This window comes from Bacillus rossius, chromosome 1 (assembly GCF_032445375.1).
Source record: "Bacillus rossius redtenbacheri isolate Brsri chromosome 1, Brsri_v3, whole genome shotgun sequence".
In the NCBI taxonomy this organism is placed as follows: domain Eukaryota; kingdom Metazoa; phylum Arthropoda; class Insecta; order Phasmatodea; family Bacillidae; genus Bacillus; species Bacillus rossius.
The window spans coordinates 146625197-146649072 of record NC_086330.1 but is presented as its reverse complement, the minus strand read 5'-3'; the positions used below and the strand labels follow the sequence as shown (position 1 = coordinate 146649072).

Genomic DNA, 23876 nt, shown 5'->3' with positions numbered 1-23876 from the left:
TGCGCATGAGCACCACTGTTTACTGTTATCGCTAGGGTGGCCAGTCTGGACTCTGGAGGGGTGGTATCTATTTTTAGCCATGCGTGCGCCTGCCAACAGTACAGCGCTCGCCAAGAAAAACGTGACGCGCAGCGCCGTACATAGTGTGTAACGCACTTGTTTTTCATCCGATTTTACTCATTTTTTTCTTCGAATTTTTTCACCGTTCCTCGAAAACTGGTCGTTCTTACGGAATGGTCGTTCCAGAGGGGGGTCGTTCGGGAGGGATTCTACTGTATAAAATATTAATAATAAAATTAATACTGCAGTAGTCACATACCAAAGCAATTGCAAGTTATGTTTGTATTATAATGGGTAAGGAATTAAACACCCATGTTAAATGAGTATATTTATATTAATACAATGGTCTTTAAATTATAAGTGTCAGGAGAGACCTGCAATTTCCCTAGGTAGTAATTCTGAAGGAGAGCATCTTTTTTAGAAGAAGAAAAGAATCTTTTTTGAAACTTCCTAATATGTTTCTAAGAATGCATTATAAAAGAAATATCTAATATAATAATAATAATAATAATAAGAGCATTAATAATAAAAAGAGGTATTTCACGTTTCCATTTCTGAATACCTAAAATAATAGAAGGAATAAGATGAACTAAAAGTTTTATTTTAATAACATGACAAAAATTATTCCATTAATAATTATATAAAATATTATTCAAATAAATAGAATAAATATAAGTGCAATAATATTATCTATTATCATCGGTGCAGTTGGAGGGTTAAATCAAACCTCTATTTGTACAATTATAGCTTATTCATTGATTACAAATAATAGATGAATAATAGCAGCGATATTAATTTATTAGAGAAACTATATGAGTAAGATATTTTACAATATATACTATTATAACTGCTACCATAACTATATCAATAAATATTTTAAAAACATATATTTATCAATTAATATCAGCTAATATAACAAAAACAAAAAAAAATATTCTGATAATAAATTTATTATCAATTAGAGGACTACCTCCAATAATAGGATTTATACCTAAATGAATAGTAATTCAATCAAATACATCAAATAATGAAATTATATATTATATAGTAACTTTAATCACTATTATACGAATTATATATTCAACTTTAATATTATCCAATTCAGAACCTAAATGAAATAATAAAATAATAGAATTTAATAACAATAAAATAATAATTATAAGAGTGTTATCAGTAATAGGTTACCTTTCATTACCTTAATTATTAGATTATATTAAGGATTTAAGTTAAATAAACTAATAACCTTCAAAGTTATAAATAAAGTTAATCTTAAAGCCTTAGTAATTAAAATTACACCTTTCAATTTGCAATTTAATATCATCAAATGAATATAAGACCTAATAAAGGAGTTATCACTCATAAATAAATTTACAATTTATTGCCTATAATTCAGCCACTTCACTAATGAAACGATGATTATTTTCAACTAACCATAAAGATATTGGAACTCTATATTTCATTTTAGGGATATGATCAGGTATAATTGGCCTATCAATAAGTATATTAATCTGTATAGAACTAGGGAGACCAGGTTTTATTATTGGAAATGACCAAATTTATAATACTATTGTAACAGCTCATGCTTTTGTTATAATTTTTTTTATAGTAATACCTAGAGCTGGACCGATGCCGATCCCCGATCATAATAATCGGCCGATTTTGTTAATTTTGCAGATCATAATGATCGGCAAAACGTAGCCGATTATTTGAGCCGGTCATTGGTCTCCTACTGCAAACTTATAACATTGAATAATTACTAGAGGCACGATTATATGGTAATGCGCGATAAAACGAAATAACACCGAAAACCGCTTGAAAACACGAAATAAAACGAAATTGTGCGAAATCCGCGATATGTCACGAAATTTTGTCTATCCTGATTATTTAAGTTTTTTTCCCATTCTGTAAGGACAATTCACTAACTTCAGCACAATCAAATATTTCTGACGGTAACTAGCAGCCATATATATTATATGCGACGGTGATTCAATATAGATTTTAAAATGAAGTCTCGGAATTAACGTAATATTTTCTTTAAACGGTAATCTTAAGTACCATAATAATTTAAGATGTTGATAACTATGATACAATGGCCGCCGTTCACTTTCTGTAAATACAAAAATAACAAACGTCCAAAATATGTTTTTCTAAGATTAAGTTTTTAATAAATAAAATATTACACACTAAAGCGCATTGCTTTTACTGTTTATTTAAAATAAAGTATGTAGGGTACGAAAATAAAATTAACCCTGCTTAACGTAACGATTGTAAATAATAAATAGTACATGTTTATGTCGGTATTAATTTTCACGTACGTATGTTGGTATTCGGTATGCGTTTGTATTCGCATCTATTCTCCACTGTTTTGATCTTTCCAGCACTGCAAGTTTTTGCGTATTAAGAGGTTAAATTCTTCCTATGTGATTAAAAATTGTTGATAATGCCTAAAACGAAGGTTTCTGCCAGTGACCGATCGTAAGAATTTTCCAGCGAAGGATTTTATTTCAGTGATAAAATTTTAATGTGCAAATTCTGTAACTGCAGGCTAGACTACGAGAGACGCGATACGCTTGTGAAACATGTCGCGAGTGAGAAACACAAGCGTTTGAGAGTCTTTAATGCCATTGATTTGCTGTTCAACCCAAGAAATGTGAGTAGGGTTAGCATAGAAGATGCAAACCTACAGAAGTCTCTGCATAACTTGCCTTGTGTTTCCCATCTTCCCATTGATACATTCATACATGGCTATGTTGCTTTAAAAAAAATAATTGAGGATGAACTTTCATTGCCAGAAACAAGTCAAATTGATGTTGCAAAGGTACTGTTTTCCCTTAAAGGGGACTACAGTGAATTTGCTCAAGCCAGTTTAAGGGCAATCTGGTTCCCAACATCAAATGTTTATGCAGAACGTTCATTTTCCAGGTACTCATTGGTAGTTAGTGATGAAGACATCATCTCACTCCAGAAAATGCGGAAAGTTAAACTATGATAGCATTTCAATAAAACCGTCTTAATAGTAACTTTGGAAGTGCTTAATTGTGTAATTTTGTAGTGTCTGTGATTGTAATTAAGTCGTGAAATTTTTAGTAGTTATTTAAAAGTTTGAATTTATGAATTTGCAAATAAACTTAATTGTGATTCGATCATGAGGTTTTAGTGTTTATTAATATTTGTTTTAATAAATTTGCATGTCGTACAGAAAAGCAAGAAAATGTTGCCGTAGGTATTTTGAGCAAAAAAATAAAACCAAATAACACCGAAATCTTTATTTCTTTACACCGAAATTTGTCTTAAAATAACACCACAAAATCTTGACTCTAATAATTACTAGTGATGCACCGATTCCGATACCGATTAACGATAATCGCCGATAATTACATTTTACCGATTAATCGTTATCACCGATTATTTAAATACCGATACCGATGTAAGTTGTATTTTACGCATCCTTTATTTTCTCGTCAGATTTCGTAGACATATTTCGCCGCATATCTTACGCCAGATTTTAAATAAAAAAAATTAGGCGCACACTCACTATTTTAATTTAGTATTCATTCCCGCCGCTATTTATTTTGTAAACACGCAACTAAGAACCATAGATACCTGCATACAGACAAAAGTTGTACTGCCAACTTTAGAATAAGACAGCATTAAAGTGGTTACGATTACGATCAGGTTTAGCAGCGCTAGCAATCATAGTGAGAAATAATGAAAACGTCCGAAAGGAGAGAGCGGTTGCTTTAGCACCAAATGTTTGCGAACTTCAGTGTTGGCTAACTTTCCTGTTATTGGCGTCTTTGTTGACATCATATAATCTATGGAAGTATTCCGAAGGTGTTGTGTTTTTAAACGTAAATGTTTATTATTGCGAATGCGTATTTCTGAAAACGAGACTGTTTTAAACAATGGCGCCTGTGAAGATATTTTAATTCTTAGTATTGCTTGATATATTATTATTTGTTTAATTTAGCTGTTGGAAAATGAAAATGTGATAAAATAATCGGTAATCGGTTTGTATCGGTATCGGCCGATGTTTATGTTGGTTATCTGTATCGTTTCGGTAATCGGTAAAGCCTTATCGGTGCATCACTAATAATTACCTATACCTAACAACTTTCCATGTTTGTTTACGATACTTTTCGGGAAGAAAATTCATATATTCATCGAAAAATAATAGGATTTAATAATTTAAAACTAATCACACATGAAAAAAAAAAAAAGTAAACAAATAGCGTAAGTTTTATAAACATTGAACAGTTACATACCTAAGTATCAATTTCCACGTATATTTACGGTACTTTTGGTAAAATAATTTTCCATTATACTATTTGCAAAAATGCAAAGTTATTTCTTATCGTTTACGAACCAAAAACTATGTATTTGTTTACTATTTACGGTTTATATTACCGCAATGGCGAATGGCGACTGTTGTTTAGGTTGGTTATGTGACGCCAGAGATTAGAGTGATGCGCGTCGTGCGACGGAATTCGTACGAATTAATGGCGCTAGTAGTCTCGTGGTTAGTAAACAACTACCTATTCCGGAATTCATCTATTTAGTTTATGAATTCATCTATTTAGTTTATTCTCTCTAAATATGGCCTATTGAAAGTTTTGTTTAGCGAAATTAATATTCTTATCCTGTTTAGCGGGAAATAGAGCTTATTTTTCTTTTGTATAAAAACCTGGTTGATGAAGAGTTTTGTTTCCCATTTAGTGGTATTTCGTATTCACAAATTAACTTACAATCGGGAATTATTGACAGTTTGTTGGCGGCACTGGGGGGGAAGGAAGGGCAATAAAATTATCATCGCTGACGTCTACTGGCACACACGGATCACAGAATGATGAAGTTGTGATTAGGTGAAGATTTGGTTTGACCTTATTACATTTTAAAGCAGTTAAGTGTGTGTGCGCGTGTGTGTGATGATTTATAAGTAATCATGTCAAAGTATTTGTGTCTGGGAATATTTCACCGTATATAGTGATCCGTCAAAAGCAAAGTGTAATCAGAAGTACTTGAAAGGCTCTAATCAGCTCAGAAAATCGGCAAAATAGGTGATCGGCAAAATAGGTGATCGGCCCAGCTCTACTATTTTCTCATTACATATAGCAGGTATTTCATCTATTCTTGGAGCAGTAAATTTTATTCCTACAACAATTAATATAAAATCGCCAGGAATAAGACCTGAACAAATCCCTTTATTTGTATGATCAGTAGTAATTACAGCTAATTTATCACTATTATCATTACCAGTATTAGCAGGAGCAATTACCATATTATTAACAGATCGTAATATAAATACATCATTTTTTGATCCATCAGGAGGGGGAGATCCAATTGTATACCAACATTTATTTTGATTTTGTGGACAGCCAGAAGTATATATTCTAATTCTACCTGGATTTGTTATAATTTCACATATTATCTCTCATGAAAGAGGTAAAAAAGAAGTTTTTGGTATCTTAGGAATAATTTTTGCAATAGCTGCTATTGGCTTATTAGGATTTGTTGTATGAGCTCATCATATATTTACAGTAGGAATAGATGTAGATACATGAGCATATTTTACTTCAGCTACAATAATTATTGCTGTACCAACAGGAATTTAAGTATTTAGATGATTAGCAACCATTTATGGTTCAAAATTAACATTCAGACCATCATGTTTATGAGCATTAGGATTTGTATTCTTATTCACTTTAGGAGGTCTAACAGGAATTGTATTATCTAATTCATCTATTAATATTACCCTTCATGATACTTATTATGTAGTAGCTCATTTCCACTATGTATTATCTATAGGAGCAGTATTTGCTATCATAGCAGGTTTTATTCAGTGGTTCCCTTTATTTACAGGATTAACTATAAATCCATTATGATTAAAAATTCAATTTATATACAATATTTATTGGAGTAAATTTAACATTCTTCCCTCAACACTTTTTAGAATTAGCAGGTATACCACGACGATATTCTGATTATCCAGATATATTTACATCATGAAATATTATTTCATCAATAGGAGCATTAATCTCAACAATAAGAATAATAATTTTTATTATAATCATCTGAAAAATATTATCATCTATACGACAAACAATCTTTAGATCACATATAACTAGTTCACTAGAATGAAATCATAATTTACCACCAACTGAACATACTTATAGAGAACTACCTATATTAATTAAATTCTAATATGGCAGATTAGTGCAATATATTTAAGCTCTATTGTAACCTTTCGTGTTGAACACGAGGGACACAAGAGGTGAAATGTAATACAGAGGTGTGCAATGTGTTACATTTTTATTCATAACAAACACGTACCCTTAATGGCATACAAATATTCAACATAGGAAAATATATTGAGGTTCATTCGTTTTCGGAGCCTTTCCTCTTAACAGAATTGGACAGTAACTGCGAACAGACAAAACAAATTATTAGCAGTTACCTTTGGTTTAGTGACACCGCCTTAACAAAAGGCACTGGCCTTGCGGCTCGCCAACTACCGCGACGAACAAGTGTCGAGTTACACTGTCAAAGCAAAAATAAATCATATTGAAATGCTCCAAGCAGCACTTTTGAATTTATTAAGAAAATACGTATACTGCAAAGATATTAGCTGTAATGCTATTTCATAAAAGAATATTACATACGTTTTCTGACTGCGATTCGGTTAAGACTCACACATATGAACATTACATTAAACCATTTACTCTTCACAACTTAATTATTACATATTATTCAACACCTAAACTAGTGATACAGTGAAACCTCGTTAATATTATCCCGCTTATTACGAACGACTCGTTAATATTACCTATTACTATTTCCCCGTGAAATATGCCCATTAAACACAATGAAGATTTGTTTGGTTAATACGAAATTCTCGTTATTATGTATAGCGAACAATAACAATTCCCTTCCGTATAAACAAACAGTCATGTTTACCGTTTAATACGAACCAAAGATTACCACAAAGATACGGCCCCGCCTGAGTGTCCGAAGTGTGTTTTTAACTCTTTATGTTTTCAAAATCACTCGTTCGTGTGTTCGATATGTTCAGAAATCACTCGCGTTTGTATAATATTCGATATATCGAACTTCACGTGGGATTGTATTTACGTTCGATTTTGTACTTCCTTTGTATACATGAATCTGTGCCGGACCAATAAAATCAAAATATATATTACGCCTAACCCGTTTAATATTTGTGTACGTTGTAATGAAAGTTTAAGTGAATTATCTCGTGAGAATTTTATTAAACTTTAGAATTTGTACGTACACACATAAAAATGGAGGCAAAACGTAAACACAAGGAAATTAATTGCATTGAAGACGAAAATTAAGATAATAAATTCAGTTTGTCAGGGTGAAAAAAAGGAAAACAGAACTTTCGAAAGAGTTTGGTATATCAAAATCAACCTTAAGTACAATTCTAAAGCAAGCAGATAAAATAGAAGAAGCGGTTAGGAAAGGTAGTAATCAAACTAAGAAAAGGATGCGCGTCGGTAAACATTCCAAATAAGAGGCCAAACTGCTGGAGTGGTTTCATCAGATGCGCGCCGCCAGAGTTCCAATTTCCGGGCCTATTATCCAAGAAAAGGCTGATCAGCTGGCACTGCGACTCAGAATTGATGATTTCCATTGCAGCAAGGGATGGCTTCAACGCTTCAAAGATAGGCATAATTTGGCCACAAAAACCATTTGTGACGAATCTGCAGCTGTCGACCAAACAGCAACGAGTGACTGGCTTCAGTCAGTACAGACCATTGTAAGTAAATTTGCACCACATGATGTGTTTAATATGGATGAAACAGGGCGTTTTTACAATCTGTTGCCCAATAAAACTCTAACCGTAAAAGGTGAAAACTGCCATGGCGGTAAACACAGTAAAGTTCGTTTTACAGTTTTACTATGTTGTAATCAAGATGGCAGTACTAAACTTCGACCCTTGGTTATTGGCAAGTTTGCCAAGCCAAGATGTTTCAAAGATGTTGCAGCAAAAAACCTGCCAGTAGATTACGAGGCAAACAGTAAGGCTTGGGTCACCACAAAAATTTTCCAGTTGTGGTTTTTAAAATTGGACAGGAAAATGGCGATTCTAAATTGCAAAATTTTGTTATTGTTGGACAACTGTGCTGCACATACTGCTCATGGTATGAAGTTGGAAAACATTACCTTACTCTTCTTGCTACCAAATACAACAAGTGTGACACAACCACTCGACCAAAGTATAATACAGTGCTTCAAAAGAAACTACAGACAGCGCTTGGTGAAATACCTTATCAGGCAGTGTGAAAAAGGAAAGACTGAGCTTCCTAGATGGTCAGTTTTGGATGCTATCCGCAGTATAGCCATGTCGTGGGACAGCATCAGCCAAAAGACAATTGTGCATTGCTTTGCAAAAAGTGGTTTTGGCCAGCAAACTGTTGAAGAACCTGACTGTGATCAACCTTTAGAGGATTGGCAAGAGAAAAGAACATGTGCAAGTTGATAATGACTTCAATGAGTTTGTTCATATTGATGACAGTGTGTACACCAGTGCAAGATTAACTGCAGAAGATCTTGTTGGTTCACGAGGATTACAGGAAACACCAAGGGATGACGCTGTACAGTCACTTTGTGAGGGTGGTACAAGTCAGGATAATGATGGTGATGATGACAATGGTGAGGTAGTGCATAAACTTCCAAGCAAAAGTGACACAATCAGTGCTTTGCGTACACTGGAAAATATACTTGCTGCAAGTGATGTGCCAATTGACTTGATTGCAGGATTTGAGAAGATATGTTCTGCTGTAAATGATATTTACAGAGATAAGTGTGTCCAGAAAAAAATTAATAATTTTTTTAAACCTATGTAAATATATCTTGCATACTTTGCATAAGAATTGCTATACACTCAACAGCAATTAACTGTACGGTAAATGTTAATCATTTTTGTCAAAACTTTGGAAACATATTAAATAAAAATACATACATACGTATATGTATACTAATTATCAGTCTGTTATAGTGTATTTTATTAAAACTATTAAAATTGCTTCTAAGTGTATTTTGTTAGTGTGCATGTCAATATCTGGCTTCTATTACAATAATAATATTCCACATTTTTAGTGCTCTTGACATGTAGGAATTCAATATTTCTTATCGAGTTCTTATTCCACCTATTGGCTCAAGAACCTCATTAATATGAACCTCGTTATTACAAACTGAAATATTTTACTCCCCTTCAGGTTTGTATTAGAGGTTTCACTGTATATATGTTAACCAGCAGTTAATGCCCTCAATTGGCAAAGGTTTCGTTTATGTTTCAAGTTAAAGTTACGTCCTTACACGTAATTCAAACACGTAGTTCAGATGCTGTAGTGGCGTTACTATTGCTGTTAAGTCTTTTGTTGGGCATTAAGAAAGAGTGTCTATAAATCTTGGTTTGAGAACAGGATCAACTTAACCAAGTATTGAACTTATTGACAATATTGAACTTCACGTGTTTCTTCAAAATGCTGCTGGGATTTACTGTCGAAGCAATATAAAATAAATACGTCTCTTGTCGGTGGGTTTTTAATGCTCAAACACCGTAGGCTACAAACCTGCCTCCGTCACCGCTAGCCCCTCTTCTTTATGTTTTACTCCGACTGGTAAAGCTTCCTTAACTGTGTCAGTGTTCCCTGGGCAAACAGTTTTATGATGAAGCGTCTTACCAAGCTAGCCGGAGTTTCTTCGGGCAGCGTGACGGCAGGCAGGCGAGGTTCTGACGGTGTAGCTTCGGGCGGCAGCAACTCCCCGCTTCGGTGGTCGACTCGGAGCTGTCTCTCTTCCCCTCTGCAAATTGGGGACCTTATTTATGCTGAAACTTGAGGAATAAAACATAGGAGACTGTTCTGGGCCTACATGACTGGAAACGCCGCACAGGCGATGTCCGGTTCAAAGCCCGCCACACAAAGTCTGCCGAGCACTTCCGAGCGGCTCCGATGTTTGACACACAGCGCGTGGCAATCCCTGTTCACCGGGTAGCATCGGGCGCGCGCTTAGGCACAGCGTAGACGTCATAATATACGTAGTTCGTGAGCACACGTAACTGTATAAATAAAGAATAAACTTTTATTAGAAATAACTACATGACCAAGAATTTATTTAGAAAATAGAAATTCACCTTTAATAGAACAATTAATCTTTTTCCATGACCATATTATAATTGTAACTACAGTATCAATAGTATCATTTATTATCATATTAATTTTTAATATTAATAAATACCGAAATATATTAGAAGGTCAAATAGTTGAACTAATCTGAACTGTAACTCCTGTAATACAGTGGAACCTCATTTTTACATATTTCAAGGGACCAGAAAAAAAATATGTAAAAACCGGGAAAACGCAAAATTAGGGAAATGTTAAAAAAATTTTTATCATCTCACTATATGGGAAACAATAAGAAAATATATACGACACTAAATAATATGTCAGAGATGGTTATGTTTTTATATATTAACTAGAACTTCACTATCTCACATAATTAAAATTATAAATATATCCAATATCGCCGTTCTTCATTATTTCCGAAATTTAAACATGAAATTTGCTGTTCTTGTGTAAGAGATGAGAATGTTGAAGCATCTTGATATTGCATCACATGCAATATAGATGTGGGAATGAATTACTGGAAGATCACTTAAACTGTAGTAATGAAACACTAGGAAGCAACACTGGTGTTGTTTCATTGTCCAGGTACGATGGGATATACAAAGTGGTGAAGTACTACCCGTCGGTCGGGAAGTCAGGCTTCAAGGTGTGGAAGTACCTGCTGCGTCGGGATGACCCAATGCCTGCCCCGTGGACTCCTGAAGGCCAGAGGAGGATAAAAGAGCTTGGCATAACCATGCAGGTGGGTGGCCTGGTTTCCGTGTCCTCCCTATCTGGCAGAGGAATGACTAGCATTGTGTATTTTTGGAAGAATACATTATTAATACCTAAATTAGCTATCAACAAGGTTGCCACTTGTCTGGAAAACAAGGGAAATGTTGGAATTTTGTGAACATCAGGTAAATCAGAGCTAAATCAGGGAATTTAACTTGTGTCAGAGATTTTTGAATACAGTGTTTTCTCGCATAATCGTCGCACATTTTATTCTAAAATCAAGTTTGAAAAGTAGGGGTGCGACGATTATGCGGGAAAAAAATTTTTGTTAGATAAAATTATTCATAAAAACAAAACCCGTTCATGGAAAGTACGTTTATTTAAAACGTGAAGTATAAAAGAGCACTCCAAACAATTTAAATTAATAAGTAATACATCAAAATACCTTTTTTCAACTTTAAATAGAAAAACATTTCTGATCCAAATGCAAGCCGAACGAATGCGTAACTACCGTATAGTACACAACACGAAAGAGTGCGGGCTATCAAATGTAGTTAACTCAGCACCTAATAGAGATTGCGCGTTGTATGCAATCAACGAGATACAGTAGAACCCTGTTATAATGAATCTGAAGGGAGTAGTTTATATGTTCACTATAGAGGGGAAACTTAATATCTGGGAAAACTTTTATATTGGCAATCCATACTCAAAAGCAAGATCTTAACTACACATAGGCCTAAGCCAAGAAAAGAACGAATGAAAATACTCAAAGCAACAGTTTTATGAGCAAATGAAGATATTTTTAATGCACTACACAATGTACAAACTTTCTATTAATGGTTCTTCGACATCAACGTATTTTCCTTTTTTCAGGCGTTTAATACTCTGTGACGTATTCGCAGCTTGAGAAAGAAGATTGTTCAGCTTGTTTAATATTGTACTTAATGTGGATGTTGCAATTCCCAGTTCCTTTGCTATTAACACGTGCGGGACAGTGGGGTTGGAGTCTACCTTTTCAATAACGTCCAGTTTATCTCGCGCAGATAATGCCTTACGTTTTTTACCGCGTTTTCCACCCTTTTTTATGTACTATTTCTTATTGAAGCACAATTGCAGCTCAATAACACTAAATTCTTTTTACCGTCAAAAGTAAATAAACAAAAATTACGAGTCTGGCGCATCAAAGATCACTATGTATCATGTAGTATCACAGTTGCTAAAGCTGGAACGAAATTTTCTAACTTTCTATGGAAAAATTTAGTCCACAGAGTTCTATCTAGTGGTAGTCTTACGAACCTTACTCGATCAAAATCTCCGAAACGTGAACGATAAAAATGAGACGTAAAAATATTGAATTTGCTGCTATAATGTACATACGTATTTGTGTGGCGGTAATTTATGTTTAATTTTGATAACATCTTAAATGTATACGCGTTCGCCCATTTAACTATGCAGGGAAAACTATTTTTTATTTTCACCAAACTGATCACCATTTCTGGCTACACGTAGCCTACCGAGACCACTCGAATACAACTTGTTTATAATATGAACAGTGGACAATCGAGTAGCGTATTGTGGAGAAAAACTTCAATGTGATCCAGAATAGACGTTTTGTGAAAAAACTTGTAATTTTATGAAAATATTTGAGATAAATGTGCATTATGTCGGCAAAATTTGTTCATGGTACACGGGAAAACGTATCAACATTGACAAAAGTTGTGCGCTATATCCAATAAATTAATACATAACCTCACATCATTTTGCCGGGACTGAGACGGAAATTCACAATAAACGGGAATTCATTATAGGCGGGTTCACTATAAATGGGTTCTACATGATCTATATTCGGCTATGTGGGCGCGCTCTATACGGGAAGCAACATAACCAAATAGCGTGCGTCGCATGCACTCGGCGAGATATCGATATTCGGCTACGTGTGCGCACTCTATACGGGAAGAAGCATAACCAAACATTAATGATAGCAACGAGCGCTGGCTACATTTGTGTAAGCGGTACACCGCGGCGACGCTGACGAACAGATGAAGGTTATAACGTTTAAAAAGTCTTTAAAAGATTATACACGTCAGACAACTTCATTTCTCCGTTAATTAAATAAGTAAGTGGTAATGTACGAATAAATATTAGATTTCTATTTTAAAATACATTATTTTATACGGAAAAAATACCCACACAAAGCGCTTGGAATCTAATAGCGGGACCAAAAACATTATGCGATGTTTACGCGAGAGGTTTTTTTATCAGAATTTTGACGCCCTAATATATGGGTGCGACGATTACGTGAGTGCGACGATTATGCGATAAGAGGGTATGACAGGGTAGTCATCCAACCGGGAAAATAGTGTAACCTTGAGTTATCCGTGAATTATTTGGTGCCGGAAATCTTTGAGAACCCTGTGAATTTATGAAAGCCATCGTGAATTATCTGTTCGTCTATTAAGTTGATAACAGCTTAGTTGAAAAGTTGCACTTTGTGCTGTTCCTTCAAACTGTCTCTCTATCTTTTTTGATCGCTGTTTACAGCTTTATTGAAAAACCACACAAGGTGCCTGGAAATACTACATGATTAATTAATGCTGGGACTAATTTTTTCTCTTGTTACATCAGTAGTTGCTTACTGCCAGATTTCAAGTCAGTTGTGACTTTTATTTGATTGAACCAAAACAGACTCATTGGTGCCAACACAGTACAACAGTAGGCGTGCAGAGTAGAACCACACACCACTCTCTTAGCAGATAGATGCCTACCAAAAAATGTTCCAAGCAAAAGCATGGCTATTATTTTTTTTAGTAGAGAAAATTAGTCCCCACAATTTGTCAGGAGGCGTAGTGAAAAATGACTTGTTGACTCATTAAAAAAAAAAGCCTGTGTTCGGGATGGTATTTGAATGTGAGACCACACAAAGTCTGGGGCACTGACCACAGGTACTGGCTTTAGTGTGAAACGTGACACCTGTGAAATTGAAACTGTGAAACGTTTATCTGTTGAGTTAAAATTATGTAATTTTAAACCAAATGTCGTTTATCTTTATGTTAGAGGTAAATTAACTATAGTATTTTGTTGCAAGGTGTGTAATTTTCATTAAATTTTATCACTTATTTAATTTTTCGTGATTTATGTATCATTAAAAATTGTCAGGGAAATATATTGAGCTTGTCAGGGAAAATCTGAAAATGTTAGGGAATTTCAAATTTATAAAATAATTACAACTTTGTATCAAAGAAATTTTAATATTAGCTACCAACTTCAATGCTCCGAGATGGTTTGTTTAGCGCTAAGGAATTTTTTTTTACACAAAAAGAAATTGTTTACATCCTGAATATGTAAATATTAAGAATGAATCCAGATAAATCCTTGAACCCTTTGATATGTGTACAGCAAAGCCCTTTATTTACGCTTTTCAAGGGCAACAATTGAAAAGTGTTAATTGAGGGAAAATTCTGAAACTCATCTAATACAAATTTAACTTTTTTCCTTGTATGTATTCCTTCTTGAGCAAATACTTCAACTTTACATTTTGTAAAAAAAATTATGTGTGTTATCCCACCAATACGTATATAATAAATACTCAAGCCGTGCTAAAATACTTCAACATGAGAAATAATAATGTACATTTTACATCTTGAAGAGCAAATGGTGGAACTGTAACATTTGATGTATTTTATTGACAATCATGCTGTGCAAGAATGCCTTCGTGAGTTTTACAAAAATAAAGAACCATTTTTACGTTGTATATGAGACATGGATTGGGGGGGAAAGTAATTTCTGTAATGTAATTTGAGGGGGAATATTGCATTACATTTAATGACATGTGAATTGGCCCTAAAGTAAATGTTTTTGATTGCAAGAGAATGTAAACACAAAGGACATAAATACAGGGTTTCACTGTACCACATGATTTCATGCTTTCAGTACATGCTAAGATTAAAATTAAAAAAAATTTCCTTTTAAGTTCATAAGAAAATCATTAAATTAGGACATGTTTTGTAGAAAAACAATTTTTGTAAACAATGAAATATGGTTAGTTGTTTTATAAATGTATTTAAAATTATGTGGGGAAAAATTTGTAGCTTGTGGTGGTGTGGCCCACAGTACCCGGACAACTGCCTGGAGATGAAGGAGAACGAGGAGTCCATGAAGGAGAACGCCGTGACTCCGGTGGTCGAGGATGGGGAGGAGCAGGATGATGCGAAGCCGGCCAAGAAGCGCGGCAGGAAGCGCAAGCACGACGGGGTCGCCCCAAAGGGCCAGGGGCTCCTGCCATTTCTGAAGAAGCCGCGCGTAGAGCCGCAGGCGATGGAGTTCCGGCTCGACCCCAACACAGAGAAACTCATCGACGAGGACGCCAACAAGGGCCTGTGGGACAAGTGTCGTCTCATGCTCAAGGAAGGCAAGCTGGTGCGTGTTCCTGTTTCGTTGCAAGCCAGAGACGTGTCACTACAATTATACTGTAATTAGTTGTTTTATTATCTGGTTGTTACCATCTCTTTCACTCTTCGGATGCAGCAGCTGAAGGAGGCTCTACCCTCGTCCTGGTGGCTTGGGAGCATGTGGCCTGTAGGTGGTCTTTATTCTGTGCTGTCCCACTACAGGGCAGCTGGGTGGCGGGTGGCTCGGCTGGCTGCTGCACTGGTTTGGGTGCAGCTGGTGTGCTCGGTCAGGTGACTGTGACATCTGCGATATAATTGGCAGGGCGTACCATGCTAGGAGGGCTTCCCACCTCTTTTCTCCATTCTATTGGGGAATTTCATAAGGCCAGGCAGGATAGAAGAAAGGAAAAGGTGCTTTTAAAGCCGATGCCTAGCCGACCGGTTTTGTTGTGGTGTGGTGTGTTGTGGTTGCGTTCCTTACTGTCCTCGGTTTTCAATGTTTCCTCTGGCTTAACATTTTTCCCGGTGGAACAATGTCACTGATTACTTCCAGTTCTACTGAAGTGTTTGGGATGCGTGGCAACTATGAGCGGCGAATCCGCAGTGGGTTGTATCCCGGCAGCCTAATGCTGCAGGGTACTCCATCCAACCTCTGAGAAACCACCCCACGGCTGCGTTGGTAGGGAATGAGGCAAGATGCGCGTTTCGAACCTAGGTCATCAAGCCGTATTACTTGTCCTTTCCCTCAGGGTTTGTGGGTCCCTGGCGAAGGGTCTAGGCGGGCGAGAGGCAGTTAATAAATGGATAGTGAAAGAGGTAGTGCCCAACTGAACAGAGAAGGTGTAAAGTCAGTGGCTAGAGTTAAGTGCAATAAGCAATACACCTGTCTCCCTCTGGTTCGCCTTAGAGGCTTGCCCTAAAGGGCCCGAGTGGGTGATGTCGGCAGCAGCATTTGGAGGTGACAGGCGGCAGTAGACGGCTGGTGCGTGTTAATGCAGGCGTTGGCAGCCAGAGCTCAAAGGGTGCTGTTGGTCTCAGTAGTGGCAAAGGAGGGATAAAGGTCATCGGCAGTCAGTGCACCTTGGTTCACCCCTCTTCTTAGGCACGAGAAGGGTGGTGGAGCAGCTGGTTACACAGATGGTCCTGTGCGCACTTAGGGTGTTCCGGAGGGGTAAATGACGTCTGTGCCTTTTGATTGTAACACGGGCTTTACACATGTTGCCAATCATTTGTTGCATCTGTTAGGAATCTTGAAGCTCACAGGTTTATTACTGCCATACATTAGTACAGCCATAAAAATTAAATTCTGGTAAGTGAAAATATGGTTGTTTTCGATGTCATAATGTCTGTGTCATGCATTTTAAACCAATACAATTTCAATACTGGAAAAATCTATCTTTTGGAGATTGAACTGATGTTGCGACAATGCCAGTTTTTTTGTTCAAAAAATCTTTGAACTATCTGGTATTGTTCTGTAGCATTTTTTGTCATTGGCCCCGCTGTCACTGACTGGAGGTTTAAATGTACCTGTGTTTTCAATTTCTCTAATTAAAACATTTGTTGTCTTTGTAATTTGAAAGCTTATTTCAATTCAGGATTGTGTTCATAAATTTGTTATCAATCTAACAGCTATATTTATAATATCTGTGTTTTTGGTTTTGTTGCAGAAATTCCTGGATGCTGTTATGGATACGTTCATGTGCATTTGCTGCCAAGAGCTGGTGAACCGCCCAGTCACCACAAAATGCTTGCACACATTTTGCAAGGTAACACTTTTTTCAGCCTGAGATATCAGTGGCCTTGTTAGAGCTGGTACCAACAGGGTTACAACATTCTGGGAAAATCATGGAAGCTGGAACTGGTCAGGGAATTCACTTGAAATCATGGAAAAGTCATGGAATTTCCCCAGTGATAGTTATATTAGGGGGGGGAAAACTCATGCTCCAGTCTGTCATCATCCAGACTGAGAAAGTTTTTTTTTTTTTTTCAGATGGTGTTTTGTTGAATAGTCATAGACACTATAAAATGGTACATGCTAGGTTCTGTTTGAACTAAACCAGCCTGGTGGAGGCTAGATTATCTTCATATCGTTAGGAAAATTCCAAAAATATGTAAATTATTTTTAAAACTGATTAGGGAAATTTTATTTGATGGTCAACTTTATTAGAGGGAAACTATCAAAATTATGTGTGGATGCCATGACCAAGTTAAATCAATTATAATACCCAAATTTTTTTTTTGCAATTATGATGTCACTAAATGGTGGGCAATTTTTTTGAGATTTGTTTTTGATTTCTTTTGTTCCAGAGTTGTCTAAACAGATCGTATGCAGCTGGAGTGATGACGTGCCCGTGTTGCCGGGCAGATCTGGAGGAGAAGAGCAAGCTGAAAGATAACGAGTGTCTCTCCTCCATTCTCGTCACCCTGTTCCCAGGATATAACACCCATCGAGACTAGAGCTAACTGGTGAGTGCAGTAGATGTTTTGTTTAGGGATGGGTCGGTTCTGTAATTTTTTCGGTTCCGTTTCCATTTCTGTTCTTGGAATTCGGTTCGGTTCTTCTCCGGTTCTGGTTCCTGTCTCATTGGTTGTGAGGATAATCAATCTTTAAGAAAAGAAAAAAAAATTACTGTCTCATCGGTAGTATTTTATACAATGTTCACATACAGCAAACTTCTCATCTGCATCAAGAACAAAATGTTCCCACACAGACATTACTGCAACGAAACAAACTCCTCATGCACAAAGCTGAAAATATTATTTCCTTTATTAATTTATGTGCCAATAACACAAATTATTTATCGCCTAAACCACGACAGTAGCCAAAACAAAACGAAGTTCTGGCTGTGTACCAACCTCCCGGTATTATTGGTCGCATGTGTTGAAAAATTACTGTAAAATCAGTATCATGTTAAAGTAACATCTAAAAGGGTGTTAATTGTTTACTTCAATTTTCACATACCCTATAAACCCACGTTCCACCCGCCCCCGGGTAAGACCAGCACCCTTATTTTTAGAATGCCATGGTAGGAAAAAATGTTTTTATTGCAAATCTGCATGGAAAAAAAAAATAATTTAGTCGTGATTTCTTTTCCTTTCAAACAGTAACAAATCGTAAAGAATTACCAAAAAAGTACTATGCTACTTATTACAGCCTCTGCATTTGCGTTAAAAGTGTACAGAAGGCAGGCAACTGCAATGTGGCAACATCACGCGAGTAGAACGTGGCATCGGCGCGCGCGAACGATAACAACACGCTGTGTGTGCGCGTGACCTTGCCCAGCTCCCAGCTCTTAACAGTTACAATCTTCCGCGTCCATTATCGTGCGCTGGGCAATGACCTCGTTCAAAATAAATGATAAAGCACGCGAGTCCTAGCCACGCATAATAAAAACTATTTTTATTACATGCATAATAAAAAACCGTGTGCCTAAATGTGGCATATTCCACAGCTTCCGCAGCTTTAACACATGCCTCTGAAATGCTATTAATTTCTCATCGTAGCTTGTCGGTAAACGCTGGCAGATTGTAATACGCCGCCTCATAGACAAACCCTTTCTTACCATGAACCTGTGCATCCAGTTCCTACTTGCTTTAAGCCTTCACCCACGCCAAGTTCACGAGCAATTTGCAGCGCCTTTAGCGAACACATTTCCGTGCTTACAGTGCACCCGAATTGCCGTCTGTCCTGATGTAGTCGTGGAGTTTTTCCTCTATCTCCGGAAACTTGCTACCGCACCACGGAACGCACGTCTATCGCCACTGGCCGAAAACAGTTTGTCTTTACTTTTCCTCCAATCCCTCACACATGATTCGTCGACATATTTTCGCCCAGCAGCACGGTTACCGATTTCTTCCGCTTCACTGATTATTTTTAATTTTTCCGCAACTGTGAAAGAACGCAACTTTTTTTGATTCATTACAATAGTTGCAGCCAACACACGTGTAAAACCACTGGGTACTTTGCAAATGAGGATAGGACAGTGCGTGGGAGCGCGCTTTTGTAACCAGCGAAGCTGCAGCGTGACAACGCTGTGAGGAATGTGACCTTGACTGTCTGCTGCTTCCTTCCCATCCTTTTCCCCTACCCGTATTGCCTATCGCAGCAACCTCCAGTCGTGCCGGCGTTATTTCGTCACTGCGCTTAAATGGCCAAAGACCCGTGTAACACCCGCACCCTACTTTTTCGAACCTGATTTTTTGAAAAAAGGTGCGGGTGGTACGTGGGTTTATACGGTACATTTAAAACCATATGGTTTAATTCTGGAATGGTAAAATAACGTTTACCGTTTATAATTTTAAATGTATGATAAGTTGTGTAATCCATGGCAAGTTGGTCACTATGTTCACAAAAACATGGCAGCGCAGCCACGGAGTATATTACCGTAAATAAATGAAAATAGCAATATGACCAACACGGAAATTTCGGAAAATTTTCCAATTATCTGTATTGTGCTACATTTACATACAGAATAAAGTTATCCCGGCACTAAATATAATATAGAACATAGTTGTGGCTGTGATTGCATCAATTTTCTTAAGCGCATTGAGTCACGCCTGAGGTATGTACGTACAGTAACGTCTGTCGGTTTTAGATATGCGGAATGTTTTATTTACCTATTATTTATAAGATTATACATAATGGAAAACACCATTAAATAAATCATTGTTACACGTTTTAACAATAATTATGCCGAACGGTTGTGCTTTAAATTTGAAGTGTAGTGAAAATACTAAAAATAAACCTTAACCCCGTAACTTTAAAAAAACCTGTCTTTTCAGTACCCGAAAATGGTTCTGGTCCGGGGGCCTAGAACCGGGGAACCGGGGAACCGAAGAACCGACCCGACCCATCCCTAGTTTTGATTCATCAAAGTGTATATTGTGACCTCGGTTCAAAGTGAAAAATTCAGTAGAAACTAGGGACGGACATGCCAAATCTTTGGTGCTTCGATTCCACAGATTATACCTGGAATTGGAACAATTGATTCTCAAGATATAAGGAGTACCATTTAAGGAATAATATTTTCTTTAAAATGGTGGGTCGTAAGAGCTTTCTATAATTTGGATGTAAAATAGATTCACATACATTGCCTCTTGCCACAATTGTCATATTTTCCGGTCAGTAAGCCGACAAAGTTCACGCTACTTGCCTAGCACTAATATACTAAAACGTGGTAAATTATTTTAAGATTAGGTCACAACCACAATCATCTATATTTATCAGTAACACTACTAATCAAAGTTAGATTTCTGTACTTGTGGGGAAAACATTGTAACTTAACTTATTTCATAAATACAACATTACCATAACTTTATTCTCCACTTGAAATTATCGAAGAGCAAAAATGACATTACGTTGAAGTAAATAATTTAATGCAGGCTGGCTAATCTTTTTATTCATAAACGTTTTAGTTTATTTGTTTATTTAGTCTTTCATATACTAACGCTAATTTCTTGTTTCATTTTTGAGACTATTATGTTAAATTTTCCGCTTAAAAGAAGTTAGTCAATAAATTGAATGCCAAAGAATTATGGTTTTGCATGACATGTTGCTTCCTATGTGTAAACAAATTTTTGTACAAAATGCACTGTTATGTTTGTGTTCATGTTTCATTTTCCATTACCACGATAACTTGCATTATTAATAAATCTATTGTGAATTTGAATCACAATAAACAGAAAATATCTCATGATCGATTAGTGTTTTAATGTCAATATACCCTGTTTTTAGACATCTGCGAATTGTGATTTTTCTGTTCGAATCGAATTTCAAAAAAATTCGCGAGTTTCGAATTTTTCTCGAATCGAATTTGGGAATATTTATTAAAATAACATAGATCATTAAAATTTTTTAACATACCACCTTGTCACATAATTCACAGTTTAAATCAAGTAACTAAAATTAAAGTGAGACTATATTGAAGTGCACAACCAGATTCTCTAAAATTAAAAAAAAATTAAAAATTATATGTCTATAGCACTAACATAAATCACTTCGCAAATCATTTCAAATTGTCATGGAGAAAGGTGAGTTCACCGACATGGTGCGGCAACAACAATTCTCTTTGGCTGGTAAATATGTTGCCTGCTGTAGAGAAAACTCTCTCACTTGCCACCTTATTTAGCATGTTTGACTTTCAAGGATAAAAATATTAATAAAAATTTCACAGCATAAGGAAGTGGTACAAAAATAAAAAACAAATTTACCGTTTTTATCGTGTAAGCATTGCACATTTTATTCTAAAATCAAGTTTATAATTTAGGGGTGAGACCGTGGGTTCACTCTTAGCTGAGTTTTGAAATAAACAAACACCGTCGTATCACTGCGCCGCGTCAGCAAGTGATAGGCTGAATTAATCTTGCGCGCCAAGCACTAGTTGCAACACACAAACTTCAGTACAGTCGGTGCTAATAAAATAACGGAGAAGTAATATAACAGGAAGCACCGTAGCACTTTGTTCAGCGTTGGTGGTTCATTTGCGAAGAAAAAACTATGCACTTTACGCCTAATAGCCGTCTTTACAAAATCATCACAAGTTTTGATAACAGGATACTCAAGTTTCCTTTTCTTCCCCGGAGTTGTTAATGTCCCAGTGTCCTGTAATTCTTTACTTGCACGAAACACACTGCTCTTCGAAAGACTCGTAAATTCCGCAGTTAAACTCGCGATATCGTTCACACAACAATCCGGATATTTGTCTGAAAATGTTTTAAAAACATTCAACACAATAGTTTTCTGTGCACTTTTCAAAGGCTTTCCCGTTCTGTGCTTTACAAAACTCAGTCCGGCGTCAGCCATAACAAACCGTGCGCGCGCGAATCCAAAATACAGTTGTTGCGCCGGGCATCAACTGTACACACGGCGTCTGCTAACATAATAGTAAGTAAATACTTGCTGACACGTTAAACTGTATTGGATATTAATGGTGAAACGCTATAATGCTGTATAACAATTGTTATAAAAAAGGGAGTGTAAAAATACTTACAAATGGTACGTAACCAAGGAACTATTTCTTGCGCACGAATAATGTGCGCAGCGGCCGGCAGCCAATGAAAATGTTTGTTTACAAGAGGCTTTGTTTATTCCAAAACTCAGGTAAATGTGAACGGATAATACTATTATGCAAAAAAAAATGTAAAGTAATCCATAAAAACAAAACCTATTCATGGAAAGTACGTTTATTTAAAAAGTAGACTCTGTGAAAGCAAGCTAAATAATTTAAATTAATGAGTGATGCAATAAAACCATTTTATTCAACGTAAAAAAAAAAAATAAACCCATAACAAGAACGTGATTTGTAACTACGCATAACGATCGTGCTGGTTAACTCGGTTCCTGACAGAGCGCGCGCGTGCATTCAGTCTGCGAGCTATCGATATCAATCTTAGACTACGTGCGCGCTCTCTATACGGTAATACAGGAATCAACACAACCAAACTGGCGCTGCTTACGTTTCTATAAGCGGTATAAAGCGACTCCCGAGACGTTAAAGATGAAGTTTTTAACTTTTAAAAACGTCTTTAAAACACGATTTACACATCAGATTACTTTGTAATAAGATTAATTAAGTTAGTAAGCAGTTTTATCAGAACGAACGGCGTAAACTGCGTAAAGCAATAGGCGCGTTGTAAACAATGGGAATTCATTGCATTACATCAAATGAAGTTAAAACGGGACAGAAATAAAATGGTTAAATAACGTGAAAACGTAAATAACGGTTACGTAAATAAGGGGTTTCGATGTATAATTTTTTGTAAGTGGAAGATGTAATCGCCCGTTTACATTTCTTTTAAAAATGAGAGAGGGGGATGTCATATTAGTGTACCCGGGCCAGATTTTCCAAGTCGAATTATTGTAAAATGAATTCGATTCGAAATTACGAATCGAATACGTATCAAAAAATTCGAACTCAAATTCGGAAATTTCGAATATTCGCGTTACAGGGTGGTCAGCCAACCGGGAAATCGGGAAATACGGGAAATAGCCAGGATTTATTTAAAAAACCAGGAATACCTGGAATCAACCAGGAATTTTTATTAGAGCCGGGAATTTTTTTTATGAAGTAACGATCGCAATAACATACGGCTGTTAAAAGCCTATGATGCAGAAACTTGAACGTGAGCACGTTCACCACCCGTCGAAGCACGACAGTATGCTCGTGAGCTATATTTTGTGAAAGTTAATTAGTTCATATTGCATTATAAACTTTTGTAGTACGTAAGAAACCGTTAACAATTCAGACTTCCATACTTATTATGTTTCTGTATTCAAAAGCAACAGCATTTGGCTAAAAATGTTGTTGTAGAGTGGTAGTAATTTCTCGCACAGCATGTTGGTAGCACTAGTTTTGTATGTATATTATTTTTTTTTTACTTTGCGCTCATGTTGTTGCGTCACGGTATCACGGATACTTTTCTCGAGTTTTTTTAAAAGTTTAGTTGTGCGGGACATTGTTTAGAATTTTTTAATCTAACATGTAATTTGCTCAGACTATCAAAATGTCAAAGAGTTCGGTCACCACATACAATGACAAATATACGGAAGAGTTTGAATGGGTGG

At 36.2% G+C, this 23876-nt stretch overlaps 1 protein-coding gene across 1 annotated transcript in view; it reads left to right on the top strand.

Annotated features, from left to right (window-relative positions):
- Nucleotides 1–23876, top strand: part of LOC134546258 (E3 ubiquitin-protein ligase UHRF1-like) — an 85296-nt gene that overhangs the window by 47766 nt on the left and 13654 nt on the right. The window contains exons 10-13 of the mRNA XM_063388958.1: nt 10797–10953; nt 15036–15341; nt 16981–17079; nt 17621–17779. Coding sequence (XP_063245028.1) covers nt 10797–10953; nt 15036–15341; nt 16981–17079; nt 17621–17770 — 712 coding nt within the window. The 3' untranslated portion in view covers nt 17771–17779. The remainder of the gene's footprint in view (nt 1–10796; nt 10954–15035; nt 15342–16980; nt 17080–17620; nt 17780–23876) is intronic.